Below are 23,298 nucleotides of genomic sequence, written 5' to 3' on the forward strand. Positions count from 1 at the left end.
TAAACTTTTTCATGTATCTTTTTTATGTCTTCTGAGTAAGATATTCTACTTTTTCTTTCATTTACAAGCATGTTTATTACTCTCTGATTTTATAATGTCCATGTCATCCTGTTGTTAGGGTCTGTTGATTGTATTTTTCCTGTTTAAATTGAGATTTTTCTTGGTCGTTGGTATGATCCAACATTTTTTTTTTCAGTTCAAAACTGGACGTTTAAAGTATCATTGTCTTAGGGTTTCTATTGCTGTGAAGAGACACCATGACCACAGCAACTCTTATAAAGAAAAACATTTCACTGAGGGTGGCTCACTTAGAGTTTCAGAGGTTCATCTATTGTCTTAAGGATGGAGAGTATGATAGCCTGCAGGCAGACGTGGTGCTGGAGCTGAGAGTGCTACATCTTGTAGGCAACAGGAAGTCAATTGACTGTCACTGAGTGAAACTTGAGAAGAGACCTCATAGCCTGCCCCCACAGTGACACACTTCCTCCAACAAGGCCACACCTCCTAATACTGCCACACCCTTTGGGGGCCATTTTCTTTCAAACCACCACAGTCATGCTATTGGACTCTAGATTCTGTCCGTCCATCCGTACGCCCGTCTGTCCATCCTATCTGTCTATCTATCTGTCTATCTATCTATCTATCTATCTATCTATCTATCTATCTATCTATCTATGTATCTATCAATCATCTAACTAGCTTGCTAGCAGGGATCTATCTGTCAGTAATCTATCTTATCTGTCTGTCTGTCTGTCTGACATCTGTCTATTTTCATGGTAGAGACTAAAGGTGGGGCTAGGCAAGCACTCTACCCTGAGCTGTACTTCTAGCCCTTTTGCTTCTTTTTTATTTTGAGACAGTTGTTCACTAAGTTGTTTATGTGGTCCCCGAATTTACTCTATAACTCAGACAGACCTGAACTTGTGAATCTCCTGCATCTGTTTTCCAAATAGCTGGAATTATATAGGTCTGTGCCACCAGTCCTGCTTTATATATTTTTAATTTTTTTAAAAATTCTCAGTTCTTGAGATCAAATCCAGCGTTTCACAAATGCTAGCTGCCATTCTACTACTGAGCTTCACCTGGGCCTTCATTTAAATCCAGTGTTACAGCAAGCATCCTCATTCGCTGTTTCAGGGGGTAGAGGGTTACCATCTTATTGATTGCAGAAGGTAGAAGTCCAAATTCCTTCCTTGGTCTCCTTTGACATTTCAGGAAGGGCATGTTGATCTTTGCTAAGGGTGAGAGCATGCTCAGATTCCTCCAGTGGCCTATACTGATACTTGTGGCCTCATCATAGCCAAATAGTGGTGATCAGTGTGACCCTGCCCCAACGGGAAGGGAGTGGCATGTCTTATTACCACCTGGTAAAGCTCTAAGTCCAGGCTCTCACATAGTCTTTACTGACACTTTCCATTTGAGGATGGGGTACTTTACTTTGTGGAGATGAATCTCCTGTGTTAGCAATCGGTCTTTTTTGGTATCATCTCAGTTGAAAACCTGGACAGTTGAGGGGAACAGAAGTCTAAATTCCCCACCAATGTGCTAGTGGAGACGATGCTATAGTGTCCTCTGCGCTGTTTGCCCCTAGTAGAATGGCTGCTGTCGAAATCTGTGTCTAACTAGGTTATCTGTTTTCTGGCTGTGTGGCTTGAGACAACACTTTTACAGGGACAAAGGCTTTGAAGAGTGTGATCATTGGTGCTTATGGTATGCCAAGGTGGAGGGGGATCTCACAACCCCAGATTAATAGGTATAGGCATTTAATGACTGCTGAGAAAGGGAGAATCACTCTTCTCCAGGGGTGAGCCCCCATAGTTTATCCAGTCCTAAGTGGCCAGCCTTAAATAGATAGACATATATGAGCAACACTAAATAACTCAGCAGGCTGTATTTACAAATGTGTGTGTGTATATGTCTATAATAGTTAAAGCCAGCCTTAAATAGATAGACATGTATGAGCAACACTAAATGAACTCAGCAGGCTGTATTTACAAATGTGTGTGTGTATATGTCTATAATAGTTAAAGCCAGCCTTAAATAGATAGACATGTATGAGCAACACTAAATGAACTCAGCAGGCTGTATTTACAAATGTGTGTGTATCAATAATTAAAGAAAATGAGGCCATAAAATTGAAAAAGATTTAGGAATATGGGAGGAATTAGAGGGACAAGGGGGGAAATGATATAAATATAGCACTTACATATGAAATTCTCAAAAATTCGATACATTTTTAAAAAGAAAGAGTATGATAGATTGATTTAAAGGTAATTTCTGTTCTTTTATTAGCTTAGGTAAGTTCTTTATCCACTTTTGGTTTAATTTTTTAATTTAGAGACAGCAGAACTTCATTTCCTTTTAGAATTTGGTATTTTCATCTTATTCTTTTGAAGTATTTTTAAAAAACACTCTTCATATAAATGGCCCACATCTCATTCTAAATTATGTCTATTCATATCATCTTGTTGTCATCTAGTAGCATTAAATTAATATTTGAATATCCTTACATTATTCTGTAGTGTTTTCATGTTTCCAGTTTTAAAAAGTACTTAATTCCCTAATCTATTTGGAATTAATTTTGACATTTCTGTGGTGAAGATTTAGTTTAATTCCATGCTTCCCCAAAATGTGCAAGTTTCCTCGTATATTCTACCCCAATTTTAGGTGTAGTCTTGTTTTATTCATTCTCTTCTCATACTTAAAGCCATGTAGGCATTCTAGGCATTTAGCAAAATATGATTTTTATACTATGTGCTTTATTAATATACATAGTGTTTTACTTTTCTTCTTTGTGTTGTGTTCTTTTTGATCATATCATTTGTAACACTTTATATTTGGCCAGTATTTCATTGCTTATCCTTTTTTAAATTTAATTTTATTTATTTTACATACCAACCACAGTTTTCCCTCCCTTCTCTCCTCCCCGTCCCTCCCTCTGCTTTTTCCTACCCACTTCCTCCATTCATCAGAAAGGGTAAGGCCTCCCATGGGAGTCAACAAAGCATGGCATATCAAGCTGAGACAGGACCAAGCTCCTCCCCACTACATCAAGGTTGAGCAAGGCATCCCACCATAGAGAATAGGTCCAAAGAGCCAGCTCATGGGCCAGGGACAAATCCTGGTCCCACTGCTAGGGGCCCCACAAACAAACCAAGCTACACAACTGTCACCCATCATTGCTTATCTTTAACCCAAGTTCTTTTAGTATGCCTCTTACAAGAAACATGAGTGAGATGTACTTAGTACGAATGTATCATCTCATGTAAGAAGCATGTACTTGAACTATTGAACCCATGAATTTTTGCCTTAGGATTTAAAAGTAAATGGGAATTTGCTCTATTGCTTTACAGTGGCATGTAATCGTATGCTAATGCCTTATTCATGACAGTTGCTGTGCTTTCTTTTTACTACCCTGTTTTTTTCTGCACTTGTTTAAATGTTGCTTTACAATTTCAATGTTACACCTCTGCATTTTTTAAAAAAACGTTTATTTAAAAATGTGCCAATGTGTATGATAGAACTTCATCTCTCACTACACAGAATGCTCAACTCAAATAATATGGTACTGGTCTTCAACTACCACTTTAATTTTTCAAGGTGGTTTTCCCCTGTTTCTTTTTCTTTCTCTACTGTGTGCAAGTGTGTGACATGGTGACTTTCTATGTAGCACCCAGGTTATCCTTGAACTCACCAGCCCCCTGTGATTACAGGTATGCCTCCATGCCTGGCCCACCATTTCCTCTCTGTGGGCCACAGTTGTATGTAAGATCAGTTACAGAGAAAGCAGGAACACACGTGGAACTGGACAGATGGAGATGTTTGAGGTTCAGACATTTAGCTCTAAGCAGAGCATTGTTGTGAATTTATAATAAATGACACAAAGTTAAGATACACTTTGGAACTGAGATATGGCTAACAAGGTATAGTCCAGGTTGAGATTTTCATACCTTTTTTGAAGGCTATATGTAGCTGGAGTTTTCCTGCCTGGACCACAGTCAGGATAAATCTCTATCATCTGCCAGTCCCATAGCCTCTCAGACCCGACCAAGTAAACACAGAGACTTATGTTGCTTTCAAACTGTATGGCCGTGGCAGGCTTCTTGCTAACTGTTCTTATAGCTTAAATTAATCCATTTCCATTAATCTATGCCTTGCCACATGGCTCGTGGCTTACCGGCGGCATCTTCACATGCTGGTTGTCATCATGGCAGCTGGCAGTGTCTCTCTGACTCAGCCTTCCACTTCCCAGCTTTATTCTCCTCCTTGCCCCACCTATACTTCCTGCCTAGCCAACGGCCAATCAGTGTTTTATTGATTAATTAGCAACACATTTGCCATACATCCCACAGCACTTCCCCCCTTTTTTTTTTTTCAAGAAGGAAGGTTTTAACCTTAACAAAGTAAAATTACATATAATTTGGGAATTTGGACGTAGCTTCTCTTATTACTTCCTGTTGGAAGGGGGCGTTGTATCTTATGGGGAAACAAAGGAAATTTTAGGATTATGGAATAGTCCATGAGGCTGTATCGTCTGAGCCAGATGCCTTCAAACCGTTCTGGATGTTGGATCATCTGGGCCATGGTGTCATCGGAGACCTTTTAGGGGGTCTTGGCTGGTCAAACCTGATGTATCTTAATCTGGAACAAATCCATAGCCTTTGGCTTTCTGTGGGAACAAAAGCAGAGACTCCTTTCCAAAGTAACATATCCTTATATCCAAATTTTGAAGTCAAGATATCTTTAAAATATATATTTTGGCATAACTCAACAGCTTTTATAATCAAATGTTTTTTTGCAGTTAAAAATCCCAAAGACAACATAATCCAGATTCTCTGTGTAATATCCATTTTTACGTGGCTTATTTTTTATATTAATTTTATTGTCTCTTTAAAGACTTTATTTTTTTAAATTATGTATTTGTTTCTATAACTGTATATACCATCTTTTTTGTCTCTTTCAAGCCTACGTATATTTTACATATTGTAAACTATTATATCTGAATCTGTTTTATTGTGAATCTATTGCCTTAAACTGCAGCAGCTGTGGCTGCTGGCTCCGCCCATCTCAGCTTCCCAACATGGCTACGTTTACCATCAGCTCTGGGAGCTATCATGGGTCTATGCTTTTATCCAAGCAGCGTGTAGTCCAGAAACCTCTTTTTTTGTTTTGTATCTGCAAAGTCTAAATCCATCATGCAGCTTAATGTGCCATTTGCAGAGGCCTCATTCCCGCCAGTAGCTCCAACTGGCAGCTGCCGCTCATTTGAGAGAGACAATTAGGAAGCTGGTTTTAGCTCCGTTTTAGAATCTTTTTTCTCAGTTTTTAGGTGGAAACTCTTGCCCCACGTTGGGCGCCATTTGTAGCTGGAGTTTTCCTGCCTGGCCCACAGTCAGGATAAATCTCTATCACCTGCCAGTCCCACAGCCTCTCAGACCCGACCAAGTAAACACAGAGACTTATGTTGCTTTCAAACTGTATGGCCGTGGCAGGCTTCTTGCTAACTGTTCTTATAGCTTAAATTAATCCATTTCCATTAATCTATGCCTTGCCACATGGCTCGTGGCTTACCGGCGGCATCTTCACATGCTGGTTGTCATCATGGCAGCTGGCAGTGTCTCTCTGACTCAGCCTTCCACTTCCCAGCTTTATTCTCCTCCTTGCCCCGCCTATACTTCCTGCCTAGCCAATGGCCAATCAGTGTTTTATTGATTAATTAGCAACACATTTGCCATACATCCCACAGCAGCTATAATTCTGTTGGTTCTGTTCTTATAGTTCTGTTTACACTGGTTGGATGTCCCCCACCTAAGATGCTAAGGACCAGGAGTGTTCAGATTTCATTGTTTGGATCTGGATAGATATGTGACTTTCAAGTTGAACATCCCTAATTAAAGCATTTAAAATCCAAAGGGCTCCAGAATCTGAAAAGTTTAACCATCATGTTATTTAATTCTTCCTTCTATTTTACTCTTTTTGTTTGACTCATATTTTGTTGCCACCAAATCATTCTCATTTCCCATCAGATTTATTTATTCTCTATTTTGGCAACTGCATTTTGTACCTCAGGCTCTCAGTGATTTTTACTTGTGTCCTGCCACTGCATTTCATTACTGAATTGCATTGCAAAATTATGGTATCAACATTTCCCTATATGTTATTCTCTTATTTGTTTATTAAAGCCTGTTCTCAGATAAAAATCCAGGCTTTTCATCCTAAGCTTTTATCCCAATTGCCTGGCTGTTAATCCTATCCAGGCTCAAAGAACACTGAAGTAATGTTGTTGACTGGACTACACAAATCTTCCACTAAGTTCTTCTATTCATACATCTTCATTTTTGTATCTTTTTGTGTTTTCTTCATATTGTGAATACTTTGTTGTATTTGAAAGTTTTCTCTGGTCCCGCCCGGCCCTGCAGTCCCACAGTCTGCTTATGAAATAATCACTCAGAAGCTTATATTAATTATAACTGCTTGGCCATTGGCTCAGGCTCATTACTGACTATCTCTTACACTTAAATTAACCCATAATTCTTATTTATGTTTAGCCATGTGGCTTGGTTCCTTTTCTCAGTTCTGCCTTGTCATCTTGTTTCCTCTGTGTCTGGCTGGCAACTCCTCACTCTGCCCTTCCTCTTCCCAGAATTCTCCTCATCTGCTCAGCCTGCCTATACTTCCTGCCTAGCTACTGGCCTATCAGCATTTTATTAAACCAGTGTAGAAGGGCATTACCCCACAGCACCATGTCTTATGGGGCAGAGAGGTGCTGCTGTGAACTGAACCCAGGACCCAGGGTATGCCACACTCGCAGTCGGCCATTGAGTCATACCCCAGCTTGTTTCTACACCTCTTTAAGTGGAGCTTGTGCTAAACCATTGTGAATGGAACTCGTATGTCGTAATTAAATTGTGACTGTGGATTTGTCTTCCTAATCTTAGGTAGTAAATTCCTGAAGGGCAGTGAACATTTTTTTGATCCTTTTCCTCCTTTCTTGGGTGGTCCTTATTGTCTGCACACTCCCCTTTCTCTTGTAGTTGCTGGAAGTTATCACAAGTACCCTGTGGCACAGGAGGAGGTGGTCACAGAGAAGTATATGCTCAGTACTTATGGTTGTTCTGCCTAAGAGGTGGCACATAGCACAGGGGTTCGAATTCACAGCAAAAACTTAGCCAGGCCATCCCAACCAGCCGGGGAGGAGGGCGAGAGATATAGAGCTTTGCACAGCAGCTGGTGCAGGTCCAGGGTACAGCAGAACTCTTTGGGGATTTGTCAGTAGAGCATCATTTGCCTGATGGAATCTTTAACTGCGATAAAGAATTGATTCTTTGTAATCAATCCTAGGACTTTGAAATGATGGTAAGATTCATACTTACAGTTGTTTTTTCCCTTACTTGACAGTTTTTTTCTTGATAGTTTTATCAAATAATTTGTTTACCATTTTAAAACCCCTTCCAAGTATCTATAATTTCTTCATCACTAGATTTTTTTATCTGAATTAATTTTTTTCTATTGTAAAAATGTTTCCCATTTTTTCCTTTTTTAACATTATTAAGAGATTTTTCTATTCATTTTACATACCAACCACAGATTCTTCCTCCTCCTGCCCCCCAGCCTTCCCCCCACCCCACCCCCGATTCCCACCTCCTCCAAGTCAAGGTCTCCCATGGGGAGTCAGCAGAGCCTGGTACATTCAGTTGAGGCAGGTCCAAGCCCCTCCTCCCTGCACCAAGGTCTCACCATAGGCACTAGGCTCCAAAAAGCCTGCTCATGCACTAGGGACGGGTCCCAGTCCCTACTGCCTAGGGACCCCCTAAACAGTTTAAGCTAAACAACTGTCTCGCCTATCCAGAGGGCCTAGTCCTGTACCATGGGGACTCCTCAGCTATTGGTCTACTAGTTTGGCTAGTTGTCTCTGTACTTTTTTGTGTGTTCTATTAGACTTTATTAAAATAAACAAGGTTGTTTTCCTCTGATTATATATACTGGCAAATAATTATGAGCATTGCATTTTGAAGCTGCAGTATTACCTCAAAAACATAAGTTTATCTGTCCCATATATTTCTTCTGCTGTCTCTCATGCTCTTCTCCTTAGTGAAGAGTTTAGGTCTACTCAAGGCTGATGGGGTAACTTAGCTAGTGCAGGCCCTTGCTGCCAGGAATGATGACCTGGTTTAAATCCTTGGGACCCACATAGTAGAAAGAAAGAGAGAGCTGACTCCACATGTGCATACACGCATACACACACACACACACATACACACACACACACATTTTAAGATGTAATTAAAAAGTTCTAGTCTGTTCTGATGGCTTTCCTTTTGCTTATTAAAGTGCACAGCTTATAAAATAATAGAGAATGTTGTCATTTCTTAGCTAGATGAGGGAAGTAAAGAAAGAGGCAATAGATTGAAATGAGGCGGGAGTTAGGAAGTTATTTTTCTGTCTACCCTGTAAGCAACTAAATAATTCAAGATATAACAGAATAGTGATGATGTAAAAGTAACCATCGGATTATTAAGGTTAATTACATTTTTTATAAGTGCCAAAATTAGTTTATTTTTACCTGTAATCATTAATCTGCTTTAAATATTTGAAAACTTTTACCACCTAATGCCCACTTTCTTTTAACAATTATATCTTTAAGGTCATTATTATTAGGAGTATATTATTAATAGGAGTATATTTTTATGTGTATGCTTAGATTTTTTTTTTAAACAAGTGGAATCAAAACATTTTTCCTAAAGCAAACAAAAGGCTATTTTCATAATTAACATTAGTTGTATAAAGTATTATTGAAACTTGTGACGCTGGTTACCAGTTACGTGTGTTTTAGTATTTGTTGGCTATAATTGAAAAAAAATCTGAATTCATACCATTTAACTTTGCCTTTGTAGCATCATTTTATCAAGAATGCAAAGCCTGTGTCAATACTGAGAGACCTGATCACGGAAGCCATGGAAATCAAAGCCAAAAGACACCAAGAGCAGCAGCGGGAGCTGGGAGAGGAGGAAGAAAATTCGGTTCGTAATTAGTCTCTGAATTGAGACTGTAGGTCAGCTGGGCCACTTTCACGTAATTTTATTTTGTTTCTTATAATCTTTTGATAGCTCTTACTAATTCATTACACAAGTGAGGCATTTATTAAATCCTTAAAGTATTTCTTTTGCTGTCCTTTTCTGGTGTTGTGAGAATCAGTGGTTAGTGGAATATAAAGTTGACACAGCAAGACTTTACAGGGGCGTTTTATCTTGACTTGGACAGTTTGTGTCTTACCATCTGTAATTTTCTTTAACTGGCTATCAGCTATGCTGTGAAAATAGTGAGTGCTGCTGAATATCTGGAGAAATGGATCCTTTATTCATTGAATATAAAATGGTTCACACTGTGTAAAACAGTGGGTAGTTTTCTAAAATATTACACATAGAATTAGATGATTCAGTTCTGCTCCTGCATGCATACAAATAACCAGTGTCTAGCCATTGTAACCAGAACGGTTAGGGTCAGGGCCTGGGCCCTGGCATCCTTATCAAGGTGGAGTAAACAGATAGTGAATAGGCCAATTAAACAGGTAGTACAAAGCAGAAAAGGGAGAATTGATTCCAAATGAGCACGCTGGGAAGAAGAGCAAACAAAGAGTTCCAGGAAGTACCTCCCCCACTCAAGTCCATCTCCAGGGTCCTGACATGAGTCTTAGGTTCGAATAGAGAGAAGAGGTGTTGGTCATATCTAAGCAGTGTTGGTCAAGGTGTGGTCTGGCCCATCAGTGTCTATGCTTCAGTCTGTCCTGACAAGTTGTCAGAGACAAGTTCCTCCCCTGGCTGGTACCAAATTCAGCCATTTCCTTCTGCTGATATGAGACTCGTGGGGAAATCCCAGTTTCTCACAGAGCTATACAACTCCTGATGTCACTGGAAAACCAGTTTGTCATTGAAGTGGCACTTGTGTTGTTTTATAAACGTCAGATATTTTCACAAAACTTACACTCATTTTTAAACAGATCAATACAAAGTTTGATAAAGTTTATGCATAAAATTGTAGGCATACAGGGCTTGTTTTCATTTAGAATATGCTAATTTATCTGTGTAGTCAAGATGTAGCAGATGCAATTTATAGCTTACTAATTAGGACACAGGTAGTATTCATTGCCATGTAGTATTTAAACAAATCAACTGATTTTTCAGAAAAATTATGTGTGTGTGCACTTGTGCAAGTGTGTGTGTGTGTGTGTGTGTGTGTGTGTGCGCGCGCGCACGCACGCGCGCACGTGAGCAAGTGAGCTTGTGTGCATGTCCACATTTGAGAATACTTGCCATGGCAAGGTCAAGGAAGACAGAGACAGTATTGCAGGTGTCTGTCCTCTCCTTCTGCTGTGGGGTTTTAGGAATGGAACTTGGGTCATCAGGCTTGGAACCATGTGTCTTTACCGAAGTTGGTATGGTTTATTGAAATACTATACAGGGAGTTGAGTGTGTGTGTGTGTCTGAATGTTCATAAGTATTGGAAGATCTCACTATTTTGGCAACGTAACAAGGCAACCATTATATGCATGGTTCTTCAGTTATTTAAAAGTGAAAAGACCAGTGCTAACAGAGTTTATAAGGTAAAGCCTAGATTGCACCACTGAGAATCTGTAGTCTTTAGAAGTAGGTTAAAAATTTGATAAGTAATTTATCACTGAAGTTCAGATATTTCCTTTGTCATAATACTAACTAACTAAAGCATAAGGAATTGAATGGATAAAGAATTTTATATTAAATGAAATGGTGAACATTACTTACAAATACCTCATTAAGTCAGAGTTGCACAAATCTTTGTTTTTATGAATGTATCCGACTGTCTACTTACACTTTCAGCTACATAGAAATATTGTATGGCTTCACACTAACTTAGAAAGGGCTGTTTTTATTGTACTGAGACACTGGAAAAGCAATGGGAATGTTCTGGTAACTTTTTTCCTACCTAAGCTCCAAGCTTTTCAGGCTGTAACAATCAACATGTGTGTCTGGGCATGCGTGCAGCGTACTCAGAGTGTCACCATAGTGCTCTTGCACCACAGCCAGGTGTGTGATGTCTTTGCTGCTGCTGCTGCTGCTGCTGCCTGTTTTGCTGCCCAAAACCCAGAACAGTGGTAGCCATCACCAGCAAGCTCCATATTTTAAAACACTTTTTACGTGGCCTAATGCATATGTGTTAGTGGATACCTTTATAAATGTAACTTAAACCTTTAAAAAATATACTTATTGAAAAGTGATGTAATGAATTAGTAGGGTACATATATTTATATCTGAGATGAAATTGTTGACTGTAAGTTACAATTCCTTAAGAGAACTCATTGCTTGTTACTCTTCCCTCTGTAAGTAGCTCATACTTGGAGAGAATCCCTCTGTGGCGCACACACAGAGCTGTGGCAGTAAATCTTGTTTGCAAGTGTCAATGGTGGGACTACATGCTATTTCTGATAACTGAGTTTTTCTTAGTGTTCTGCTGGTTTCTAGACACAGGAGCTGTGAGCCATAGCTATTATGCCATGTTTTCTTTATCCATAACTTCTAGTCTGTCGTCCTCAGACTTGCTGCAGCACCATCCCAGGAGAATCCTTCTCTTCACCTGGGCGGCTGACCGTGTCTGCTGCTTTGGTTGATGCCTTCACTGTTACTTCCTTCTGTTATGGGCCGCATTTCATAGTACTCTCCAGCATTGGTTTTGTTTTTTCTTTAGGCCTTCTATATGTGTTTTTATCTATTTCATATACTGAGGGCTGAGTTCTGGGTTAGAAATAATGTTGCTCCTGGTGTCAAAGGCCTTGCTCGATTTCAGTCCTTATCCCATGTGCTGAGGCTGAAATGGGTGCCATTCTGGATATCTCAGCCGTTGAATGTCTGACTCTTACTATTCCTGCTATTTAAAACTTGTTATGATAATGCCATGGTAGGACTTTTCAAAATCTCATAGTGTGATGCCCTCTGGCTTTTTCAGTCTGAAATGCCTTCGCCGCCGTGTGATTCATTTATTATTGTGTCGTCGCCATTGTTTCTTGGTAATTCCATTCCTTCTCTTCCTTTCCCTCCGGAATGTCTTTTATTTTTTGTTGAACTTGATTAAACTTTCAGTGATCTCATTCTCTCTCTCTCTCTCTCTCTCTCTCTCTCTCTCTCTCTCTCTCCTTTCCTATTTCCTCAAACTTCTCATTAACCTTTTTATGCTTTCTCATATCAAGTATTTAATATCCAAGATGTCTTCCTTTGTCTTGATCGCCACATTTTCATGGTCATTGGCGGGGTGGGGGAGGGGCTTGCCTTGTCTCTTTCCTTTGTGTTGGCTGTGATTCCCTGATTGTCCGTTGTGGCCTCCATAGGATGCATGGTGATATTTGAGAGCAGCACTAAATGCCCTCTGTAGCTCTGTGTGAAACCCTACTGTAAATGACGTTGGATTTCATTGCTCTGGGCCCAGAATCTGCTGCTTCTTGTTGCTTCTCTTCTTGAGAGCTTAGATTCTGAATGTGAAGGGGCCTTTCCTGAGGCTGTGCTTACTGCCTTCTAACTCCCAACCTGTTTTCTAGCTTTCTGTTTTGTTTTGCTGATGTCTCTTACCCCATGTTGGCTCATTGTCCACATGGGTGTCCTTTTTCATGTCTTTGCTGTTGATTTAGAAATGTTTCAGAGAAGGCTAAGTATAAATCCATGTGTTGCTCCTGAGATTCTAATTAAATGACAATTTCATGTGCCTGCCAGTAATTTCTTAGCTATTTTGAGTTTTAAATATTAAACTTGTAATATGGTGATACTTAGTATATCTTTGTAAGTAAATCTATAGAAAACTTTATGTATTAGTGATTAAGACCTTTTTGAGTACCCATGAGTTTAGTACCATTCTCCTTTTTTCTGCCGGGTTGTAAAGTCATCCAGGAAAGGAAGGTAAACTTCTGCAGCATTACAAAACAAGCAAGCAGAGGGGAAGGAAGTGAGCCGTTCATACCGAGATCTAGCGATGGCAGCAGAGGAAATGGTAGCTTCTCTGGACAAGTGGCAGTTCTCTTACAAAACAACTTGTTCTAGGTTCTAGAGTAGTATTTTCTTAGCCTGCCCCACCAAGGAGAACAGCTGTAGGATAATGGCCATCTTAATCAGGACTGTGCTTATCTTAACATCTCTAGTTGTGGAGTCAAGGTTGTTTTATAACCTCTTACTGTGAGTCACAGCTTACCTTGTTTCCTCATGACAGTTGTGGATTCTTTTTGATTTGTTACACTTTTGGGGTTTCATTTGGCTGAAACTCCAGCATCACTTTGGTTAGTTTTGAGTCTCTGCTTTAACTACTACCTGACTGAGTAAGAAGTTGTTTCTCTGACGAAAACTGGACAAATAAGTCATCTATGGGTATAAACATGAGTATTTAGAAGACACTTGGCAACATGACTGTTTGTCAAAACCCAAGTAGTAGGTTAACCCTAGGGCCTATGGCCCCTTTGTCAAGGGCTTCTGAGCAGGTTCACCAGACCTGGCATGAGTTCTCTCGAGTGGAGTGGTTGGTTATCCCCAAAGTCACAGTACTGTTTTCACTGTAGGGCACGTCTTACCTGGTAGGTCATTATTGTGGCCCATAGGGTTTACAGCTGAGTTAGCCTGTTGGTGACTTTTCCCATGCAGCCCGAAGAGCACCTTCCTAGACCTTGAAGACTAGCTGGTGTGGAGGAAGCATCCAGCTCAGCTCCAGCTTGCTGTCTGTTTGGCTGTGATCATAGAATGCGCTTTCTTCACAAAGGGTCAAGTTCTGGTGGACAGTAACAAGCAGTGGCAGCAGCCTGTTCTGTTTGGGGGAACTTTGGGGCTCCCCGACCAACAGTCCATATTGAGGCATCCCATGTCTGTACTGGGGGTTTTGTTTAAGAACCCATGGGTTCTTGGAGGACCATTATCAACTCATTCTTTTTTTTTTTTTTTTTTTTTTTGGTTTTTCGAGACAGGGTTTTCCTGTGTAGCTTTGCGCCTTTCTTGGAACTCACTTGGTAGCCCAGGCTGGCCTCGAACTCACAGAGATCTGCCTGGCTCTGCCTCCCGAGTGCTGGGATTAAAGGCGTGCGCCACCACCGCCTGGCTTATCAACCCATTCTTAGCGGGTACCTCTCTTCAGATTATTTTTATGGTTATATTTTTAATAAGCTCATGACATAGTAAGTCTCCCTGTGGTTTTTTTGTTTATCCTTAGTTTTGGTTACCTTCCCTTCTTCCCACACACCTTCCATACCTTAGTTCCCCTTCCGTGTTTAGACCTTTCGGTCCTGGTGCCCGCCCTCCACTTCTCATGACTGCTGTGTTCTCCTCCCTCCTGCTCCCTCTAATAGCCTTTCTGTTCTTCTGGCTTCAGCAAGTATGAAGCATGGGGCTCTCAAGTTCATAGCTAGGGTCGTGTAAAGGAGAGCATGTAGTGAGCATGACCCACATGTATTCTAGAAACAGCTTGTCTTGAGAGGTGCTGGAATTTTCGTACAGATGTTTTTAAATTAATCAGATTACAAAGATAGCTTTCTGCAGTACATACTTATTCCCAACATCACAGCTTTTGTGTTAAAGCATCCCTAATGCTTAATGACAAATACTTTTTTCATTTTTCATTTCCTAGCAGGGTTCAAAAAATTTGGTGTGTTACCTAAGAATTTATTTCCTGTATATTATTGTAAGATATTAGCACATTTCTAGTGTGAGTAGATTAAAGAACCTCCGTATTTGTTCATTTTACTGTAAATCCCTGACTTGCCTGTGGCAATTGTATACGCCTTTTAAAGAGTGTGTATTAACAGATTGACTCTTTAATAACACACGACTTTAAAGTACATTTGACTCTTAGCAGGGAGTACTGGATGTAGTAGATTACAAGCCTATATGAATGGCCCCTGCTATATGAGTTTAAAATAATAGAATAAAGGGTACTATTTCAAAATAGTGTATGATTAAGTGTTCTTGTTTTTAAACACACATATTAAATTTTACTAAGGATTCTCTAAATATGCTCATAAGAGATTGTAAAAAAGGTTTCTTATTAAAAATGAAATGAATAGTTCTTGTGCATATAAAAATTAAATACATGAACTGCTTTATCTCAGTATGATTTAATTTTGTCTAATGCAAAAGTGATTCCTAGGGGTATGTGATACTTGATCCAATAAGTAAACTATTTAGTGGGTAACTAGTTTATTTGATTGTGTCTGTACATTTGAACCACCTGGTGACTTTTGAAAACAATAATGATGAGAACAGTGCCTAACATTTGCCTTTGGGAGGTTTCTTGTGTGTTTCAAACTGGACTCTAAGACATCGGCTTGGTTAAAAGCTCTGTATTGGGATGCTGGTTAGCCAGTATGATATCCACCATCCTGTAGACTAACTAGCATTGACTTAGTGATGCCACATACTCACCAAATATTTGTTTGAATTTGAAAGTGAGAGATTGTTTCAGTTTCCATTTTTAATTAAGTTTTTATTTTGAATAGTTCTACATTTACAGAGTAATTGCAAAAACAATAGTTTCCATGTACCTGGATTTCAGTTTTCTCTATTACTAACATCATCTTAGATGATACATTTGTCTAATTATACATTTAAACTAAAGTCTCTATCCGCATTCACTTGGTTTTTGTCTAATGTCTTTTATCTGTTTCAGGATTAACCAGAATACTATACTGATCCCAATTGTCATATTTCCTTAGACCCCTCTTGATGTCACAGTTTTTCAGGATGTTTTCTTGTTTTTGATAGTGTGAGCAGTTCTGAGGGATCCCAATTAAATAGGTGTTTACTGTCTGAGAATGGAATTACTGGTTTTGGAAGAAGACACAGAGAGAAAGGTCCATCATATCACATCAAGAGTACTTTCTGGAAGTCAGGAGAGATGGCTCAGTTGTTAAAAGCACATGATGCTCTTGCAGGGAGACCCAAGTTTGGTACGTTGGGCATCTCACAACTGCCTGTAACTCTAGCTCCAGGGAACCCTATGTCCTCTCTAACCTGTGTGAGTACATGCACTCACCTGTGAACACTTACACATAGACACACATACATACGCACAATTAAAAATAAAACAAATGTTTTTTTTAAAAGAATGCTTTGGGTCAACATGATTTATCATTATTGGTGTTAACTACAATTACCTGGTTGGCACAGTATTTGCCATATTTTTTAATAGTACAATTTCTTTCATTGCCTTTCTGTACCATACTCCTTGGAAGTAAGCTGGAATACATAGCACACCTCACAGGATGGAGAGTTATACTCCACTTTCTTGAGGGAAAAGACGGGAGATTTATCTGTTCTCTCCATATATTTATTTGTATCAATCTTTATTTGTGGTTATTTATATTTTATTTTAGTTAAAGTGTAATTACATCATTTCTGCAATTCCCTCTCGCACCTCCATTTTTCCACTGCCCATCATTTCCTATTTTCTCTCAAATTCATGGCCTCTTTTTTTTTTTTTATCATTATTGTTGGTACACACACCTCTATAAATGCAGCTTACTGAGTCTGTTTAGTGTCGCTTGTATGTATATGATTTCAGGGCGGACCACTTGGTTTGTATAACTAATTTGGGGCTCACCCCTGAGAAGATAATTCTTTTATTTTCCGCAGTCATCAGCTTTCGGTTCTTTGTCTAGAGGTAGAGCCCTGTGAGTTTCCCTCTCCCATATTAGCAAGTCTCTTGATGTTGTGTTGTTGGGATCTAGATTGGGCAGCCATATTGCTGTGATAGTAGCGTCTGCTTCATTTCTAGGAGACAGTCTCACAGCGGGCTTCCTGTGCGCTGGTGCTTACGGTCCGTCCACCCCCTTCTGTAACACTCCCCAGTGTTGGGTGCAGCAGTTCTGTTAGAGACATGCCTGCTGGGGATGAGAACGCCATGACCAGTTGTTGTTTTCTGTAGTGATCTCCAGCTGCTGTGAAGAGGAGCTTCTTTGGTGAGGGCAGACAGCTAGAGAACAGTCAGGGTCCAAGCTGCAGGGCTAGGGCTGGGTCTCTGGGTGTGGTGATGGCGGCAGGAGCCCACTTTACATTCCAGGTTATAACCTGTCTGTACCCCTTAATCCTGTGTCCTCCCCAGTTGTTCCAGACTTGGCCACTGGGATCTCTTTCTGTTGACTCCTCTGTTCCTGTGACACAGGCCTGGGAATGTAGAGGAGCTCTGCTTGTTTAGACACATCCTTTCCTTATGTTAGTCCTAGCTCTCCTCCTGCCCCAGAATTCCCTTCTCCTTATTAGAGGCAAGTATTGAAGTACAGACTGAAGTCGGGTGTGCCTTGTTATGCATACAATACTGTTGCATCTTTGCCCTTTCAGTTTGCAAAGCATAAACAGACATGTATGACTATGCTAACTGGTGTGTTCTCATTTATTTTTTGCTTATAGATCACCATCCATCATGCATTACTGAAGTTTTCATTTCAGAATTGTCGGCCAATTTCCCCATAAGAAACATTGGTGTCAACTGCAGCCCTTGGGTACAGCTCCTTACCTTGTAGTTTTCTTTAGATTCTAAAGTTGTTAGAATCCTTCCCCCATAGGCTGCAATGAAGTTCTTCCATACATTTATCATACAGCTCAACTTGTGTTTTCTTCCCATTTTGTCTTCTGTTCTCAGGTCCCTTAGCTTCAAGGAAAACGTATACATACTCTTTGAGTATTTACTTGTGCATGCCGTGTGTGTGTGTGTGTGTGTGTGTGTGTGTGTGTGTGTGTGTGTCCAGAGATTAACACTGAATGTTATTCCTTGGGTACCATACAACTCTTTTGAGGCAGGGTCCCCCAATGGCCTGGAGTTCACCAAGTAGTCTAGAATAGCTGGCCAGCAAGCCCCAAGATCTGGCTCTTCGAACTGCTCCAACATGGGAATTACAAGTGCACACTACCATGCGTGGCTCTTTTGATGTGGCTAGAGCTTGAACTCAGGTCCCTGTGTCTTTACTGTCTTCCCTAACCCTCCTCAAGGTTCACTTTCTATGATGTAATGTTCTATTGATTTTGATTAGTACATGGTGTCACACATCCACCATGACAGTCAGAAACAGAATAGTTGCATCACCCTAAAAAAGAAAAAAAAAAAAGCCCCTGTGGAGGCTAAATGCACCATAATCCCAGCACCTGGAAGGCTGAGATGGGGGATTAGCTACATTTGACAGACTGTTTGAAAACACACAGACACACAACCTCTGTGCTTACATTCACATTTCCCTGGTCCTTAAACTTGCAACTGTTGATCTGTTCAGTCTCTACTTGTGCCCTTTTCTGAAATATTATATGATAGGTATTATATTAGCATTTGTATATTGTCTTCTTTTACTTAGCAATATGTATTTCAGATTCCTCTGTGCCTTTCTGAAGCTTAATAACTTTATTTGTGAAGCGTATAATATCACCTAATTGTACTACAGTTTGTCTATTAACCTATTGAAGAAAGTAGTAGTTTCATACTAGCTTGGGGGCAACTCTGAGTACATTTTCTGTGATCATTTGCTTTACTGGCTTCTGTCGGGGGGTAAGTTTTCAAGTCAGTTAAGGAAATCCTGTGATTGTTTAGTGCACTTGACACAGTCTAGACTCGACTAGGAGGCTAGCTTCTGACCAGGCCTCTGGGGAATGTTCTTGATTACACTGAGGTGGGAAGACTTAGCCACTGTGGAAGTCACCATTCCCTGGGAAGGGGTTTCTAGACTGCAGAAGAGTGCAGAAACCAGGAAGTTAACCTCTTCCTCTCTGTGTCTTGGCTGTGGGTGTGGTGTGAACAACTGTCCCAAGCTTCTGCCACTGTGGTCCCCACAGTGATGGACTGTAACCATAACTATGAGCTAGATAAGCCCGTCACAGAACAGAACTAAGAATTCCTAGGATTGAATTTTTTACTGCATGTTGTAATGTGTTTAGCTTTATGGGACACTTTCAGTTCAACTCCAAAGTTGTCACTTTGTATTTCTATCAACTGTTACTATAATACAGTAGCAGTTCATAGTGTCAGACTTTCACATTTTAGCTATTCTAATAGGTGTTGCATGAGCTTTCTGTTTTAATTTCTGATTCTTTAATGTTATGAATATGGAGCAACTTTGTATGTTTACTCACCATTTGTATTTTCTCTTTGACACAATATCTTGTTTATTACTTTTCCCACTTTAATGGGGTTGTGTTTTTGTAATACTGATTTGGTAAGAGTTCTCTGTGTGATTTGGTTTTAATTTTTTTTTTCACTTCGCCGATGTTTTGTACACTTTGTCTGGTCTTCCCCTTCAGAAATCGAAAGTCTTAACAGCCTTCTAGGCCCCACCCCCTTTCCCTTTTCATTAGTGCTCTTTAGTTCTATGAATCAGCATCAAACACAGATTTTCCTCTTGGGTTTTATTCAGCATTTTAAGCTTCTGCATGTATTGTCAAGGTCTGTGATATATATTAAATTAATTCTTTAAACATCTGTACCTAACCCCCCCCCCACCCGCACTGTTCAGTTGCTCCAGTACCTGTTTGCCTTTGCTCATCTCTCAAAAACCAACTGACCACATCTATTGGTCTCCTGAACTCTTCCTCCTGACTCATTGTTATATCACTGGTACAAGAGTTTATTTATTTTTTTAACCAATACCCTGACATTTTGATTAGTAAAATTGTAAAAGCTAGATAGTGTTATCTTTGTTATTCAGTACATGAGGCTGGCTCTTCTAAGTTTTTTGCCTTTTTACATGATATTTAGGATCATTTTGTTGACATTTAAATATTAAACTCTTACCATTTGTATTGAGTTGGGATTAAATGTATACATTGTCAGAAGGAAATGGCTTCTTGCTGGGCCTGGTGTATAAGGAATTCTCACCCTGAGTCTTCATTTACAGACTTATAAGTTACACCCTGATATTTAAATCTTTTTTTGACAGTACTTAAGTGATGTGACTAGGTTGGAAGAAGGTTACTTTGTGCTACCCTGACTAACCTTTGTCCGAGAATTTCAAGCTGCCGTCTTTTGCATTGTATGTTTCTGAAGTTGATTTGTTAAAATTATTTAATAGCAGCAACTTTAAATCTACGCAGGTAATATTTCTTGTATGAAGTATGTATCAAAATTTCACAAAGGAACATAATAAGAGGAAAAATATTTTTTCATGACAAATTAGCCCTTAATATTTGTTCTAGGAACATAAGAAGATATATCTTAATTTTCATACACAATCGATCTAGAACACAGTGATGTGAATATTTACCATTATAGGATTTTGTTGGTTTTGTGGAATTAATAACTATTCTTTGAGCTTCATCTATTATTTGTAAGTTATTCTGGAAATTGCCAAATGTTGACTACATCTGTTTTCCTTGAGAAGTAGTGACAATGTTTTATATAATATACATGCTTTTATTAAACTGTAGTAATACTACAGTCATTTATAGTAGTCTCAAATATCTTGGTTAAAAATGGCCAGTGGCTACCAATCTCTTTCTGATAATGATACTTAGTTAATGTGTTTTGTTATTTTTGTTATTTCATTCACTTGTTAATGAAATTTTAGTCTTTTGTCTGTGGTGCCCTCTTGTGGACACTTTATAAATTGCTTACAGCAATACAGTGGTCTTCAAATTGTTATAAAACATCTGATTTTATAAGTTCCTTTTATATTTTGCTAATCTTTTGACAGATTTTTGGCTGTGGGAGAAAAATAAAAGTCATAGTAAGGGTTACTTTTACCACTTAATTTACCGTGTTGCACATGAGCATTACGCCCAGGCAATGGAAGATAATCTCTCATTTAGGAACTTTCCATACAATGCCAAGAGCTTGTTCAGTCTTGACCATGAACCTCTGCAGCCCTGCCCACATGCGCTCTCACCATGCAGGCTTCTTTCCCTAATGAACAAGTTGTTGATGATTTCTGGAGTTTCTGAATGCTTTGATATCATTTTAAGACATGCCTACTACATGCAAAAAGTTAGAGCTCCATCAAGTTTCTGTTTGTTAAAGACAGCAGCTGTATGTGCTGCTGCTCTGGTTTTGCATTGAAGTAGAAGGACCACCTACTAATAGCAGTGAGAAGAGTTCATTCTTTGTGCAGACTTTTGGGACCACAAGTCTCAATAATACTGAGTGACTGGGTACCAACGTATACTGTTTTGCAAGCTGATATAGAAAAAGTACTTAAGCTGGGTGTGGTGGTATGCATCTTTAATCCCAGCCCTTGGGATGCAGAGGCAAATGGATCTCTGTGAGTTTGAGGCTAGCCTAGTCTACAGAGTGAATTCCAGGACAGCCAGGGCTACACAGAGAAACTCTGTCTCGAAAAAAAACAGTGCTTAGGACTGCTCTTTAAAGGAGAATATTGTTTTGTTTTTTTCTCAGCAGTACTTAGCGTAGTTTGGTTGAACATGGTAGTGGTGAGACCAGATCTCCCGAGCTATTGCTGGCCCTCCTGTGCTGCACAGACACAGCAGACAGGGCTCTGTGGAAGCAGGGCAGTGCTGTCCTTCCTGTGCAAGTGGGACTCACCGGTGTGTTCCACGGGGTCACTGCAGCAGTCTCCCCAACTCTAGGGGGTAACTAGGGGGCTTTCTCATAACTGGGGACATTTAAGCAAATTTACAGTGGTATCTTTTGATTTTTGCCTTTTCTAGCTGAACTGATTTGATATATTTTTGACTGAGTATGCTAACATCAATGAGTCACTGAATTCGTTTCTTCTCTGTTGTTATGATAAACTACCATGACCTACAAAGCTACTATGGAAGGAAAGTTTAATGTGCCTATGGTTCTAGAAGGAGAGTTCATAATGAAGAGGTGAGCATGCCCGTGGCAGCCAGCACAGTAAGGTGGCTGCTCACATTTCATCACTCAGGAAGCCGAGACAATAAACTGGAAGTGGGGCAAAGCTGTGAAACTCTTAGAGCCCACTCCAAGTGACATTCTTACTCTAGCAGGGCTCTGTGTTTAAAGTTCCATACAGTGATTTCAGCTGGGACCCAAGTGTTCAAATATATGAGCCAGTGGGGGCTGTTTCTCACTCAAACCACACAGCCTCCAGCTCCGGAACCAGTTAGCTGTGTAGAGAGAGGGCAGGAGAGTCCCACGTCTCCTGCTCCATCTCACTGCTTAAGCTGTCTGTGCCTTGCAGACCTCTCAACTCTTCTACCCCATGATCTTTTGTGCACACATATACACCCTTTTTTAGAGTCTCTTTGGTCTCTTTAGGTCCAGCATATTGAAGTTATTTTTGACCCATTATATTTGCACAAAAGACTTTTAGAATACCGATTTTTGCCTCATGATTCCTTTCAAATTCGGGTTGTAAAATTTCTGCCAGGACTCACCCCCTTTAGCTTAGGCTCTAATTACCCTGACATCTGGCTCTCAATTAGGACATTATTCCAGTCTCCTTTTCTGTCTTGTTCTCCAACTTACCCTTTATTTCCAAGGTTCCTATCACTCTTTGATCACACAGTTTATACCGACTCCCAATGTGTAAGGCATTCCGTAAGCTGTGGCCTATCTCCTGAGGGTATCATATTCACTGTAATTTCCATTCTAGACAGAATATTTCTCCCTTTACACCCCGCTCAGACTAGAAGACTACTAACTATTCTTGATTTTGACTCCACAGACCAGCTTTCTAAGCTTAACTCTGAGCAGCAGATGCCCTTATCTCTTACTGTTCTCAGTCGTGTGTGCATTTAAATATTATCTTTGGGATAGCAAGCCTTTAGCTAGATTTTTATCTCAGATGATGATGCGGGTTCCTCTGGAACAGGTTTATATTTACCTTCATCAGCTGTCTAGTGCTACATAGAGTTAATTTCGGAGTGCGGAGTTTTGCAGACTGAGTGGGTAATGTCAGCTAGAGGGCAAAACAAGCAGATGCCAGTTCTAAAGGGAGGCTTCTTGGAAAGAGTTCTCTGGCACTTAAGAGAAATTAAAATATTAGAATATATTAAATAGATTATCTACTAAAGGACTAATTTTCTCATTAGTGTTGCAAATACTTCATAAGATCTTTGTGTAAATGTTTTCCACATTAGTGAATTATAACAGGATATTTAGAAAATGTTAAGGTAGGAAATGCCACAGATACAAAGATACCTCATACAAAGTATCTATTTTTCTTAGACCGTTATAGCACAAATCTGCCCCAGCAGTGGAGTAGGATTTCCTAATAATGTTTTCAAATATTTGTATTCCATGTGGACCTTGTGATTCACAAGCTGGATCATGGTCAGTGTTCTGTTTTGCATTCCTGGCAAATGATGGCCTCTGATTGAAAGTGCTGTTGTGTCCCTTACTGGAACT

General features: G+C 39.8%; 1 protein-coding gene and 1 long non-coding RNA gene across 4 annotated transcripts in view; one reads left to right on the forward strand and one right to left on the reverse strand.

Moving 5' to 3' along the window:
• Positions 1-13,727, reverse strand: part of LOC131896364 (uncharacterized) — a 34,033-nt gene extending 20,306 nt beyond the window's left edge. For all 3 annotated transcript variants that reach the window (XR_009375441.1, XR_009375442.1, XR_009375440.1), the window contains exon 1: positions 13,580-13,727. This is a non-coding gene — a long non-coding RNA (uncharacterized LOC131896364). The remainder of the gene's footprint in view (positions 1-13,579) is intronic.
• Positions 1-23,298, forward strand: part of Stk3 (serine/threonine kinase 3) — a 247,264-nt gene that overhangs the window by 144,327 nt on the left and 79,639 nt on the right. Inside the window, exon 8 of the mRNA XM_059246972.1 lies at positions 8,895-9,020. Within this exon, the coding sequence (XP_059102955.1) occupies positions 8,895-9,020 (126 nt within the window). The remainder of the gene's footprint in view (positions 1-8,894; positions 9,021-23,298) is intronic.

Source organism: Peromyscus eremicus, chromosome 20 (assembly GCF_949786415.1).
Source record: "Peromyscus eremicus chromosome 20, PerEre_H2_v1, whole genome shotgun sequence".
NCBI lineage: Eukaryota > Metazoa > Chordata > Mammalia > Rodentia > Cricetidae > Peromyscus > Peromyscus eremicus.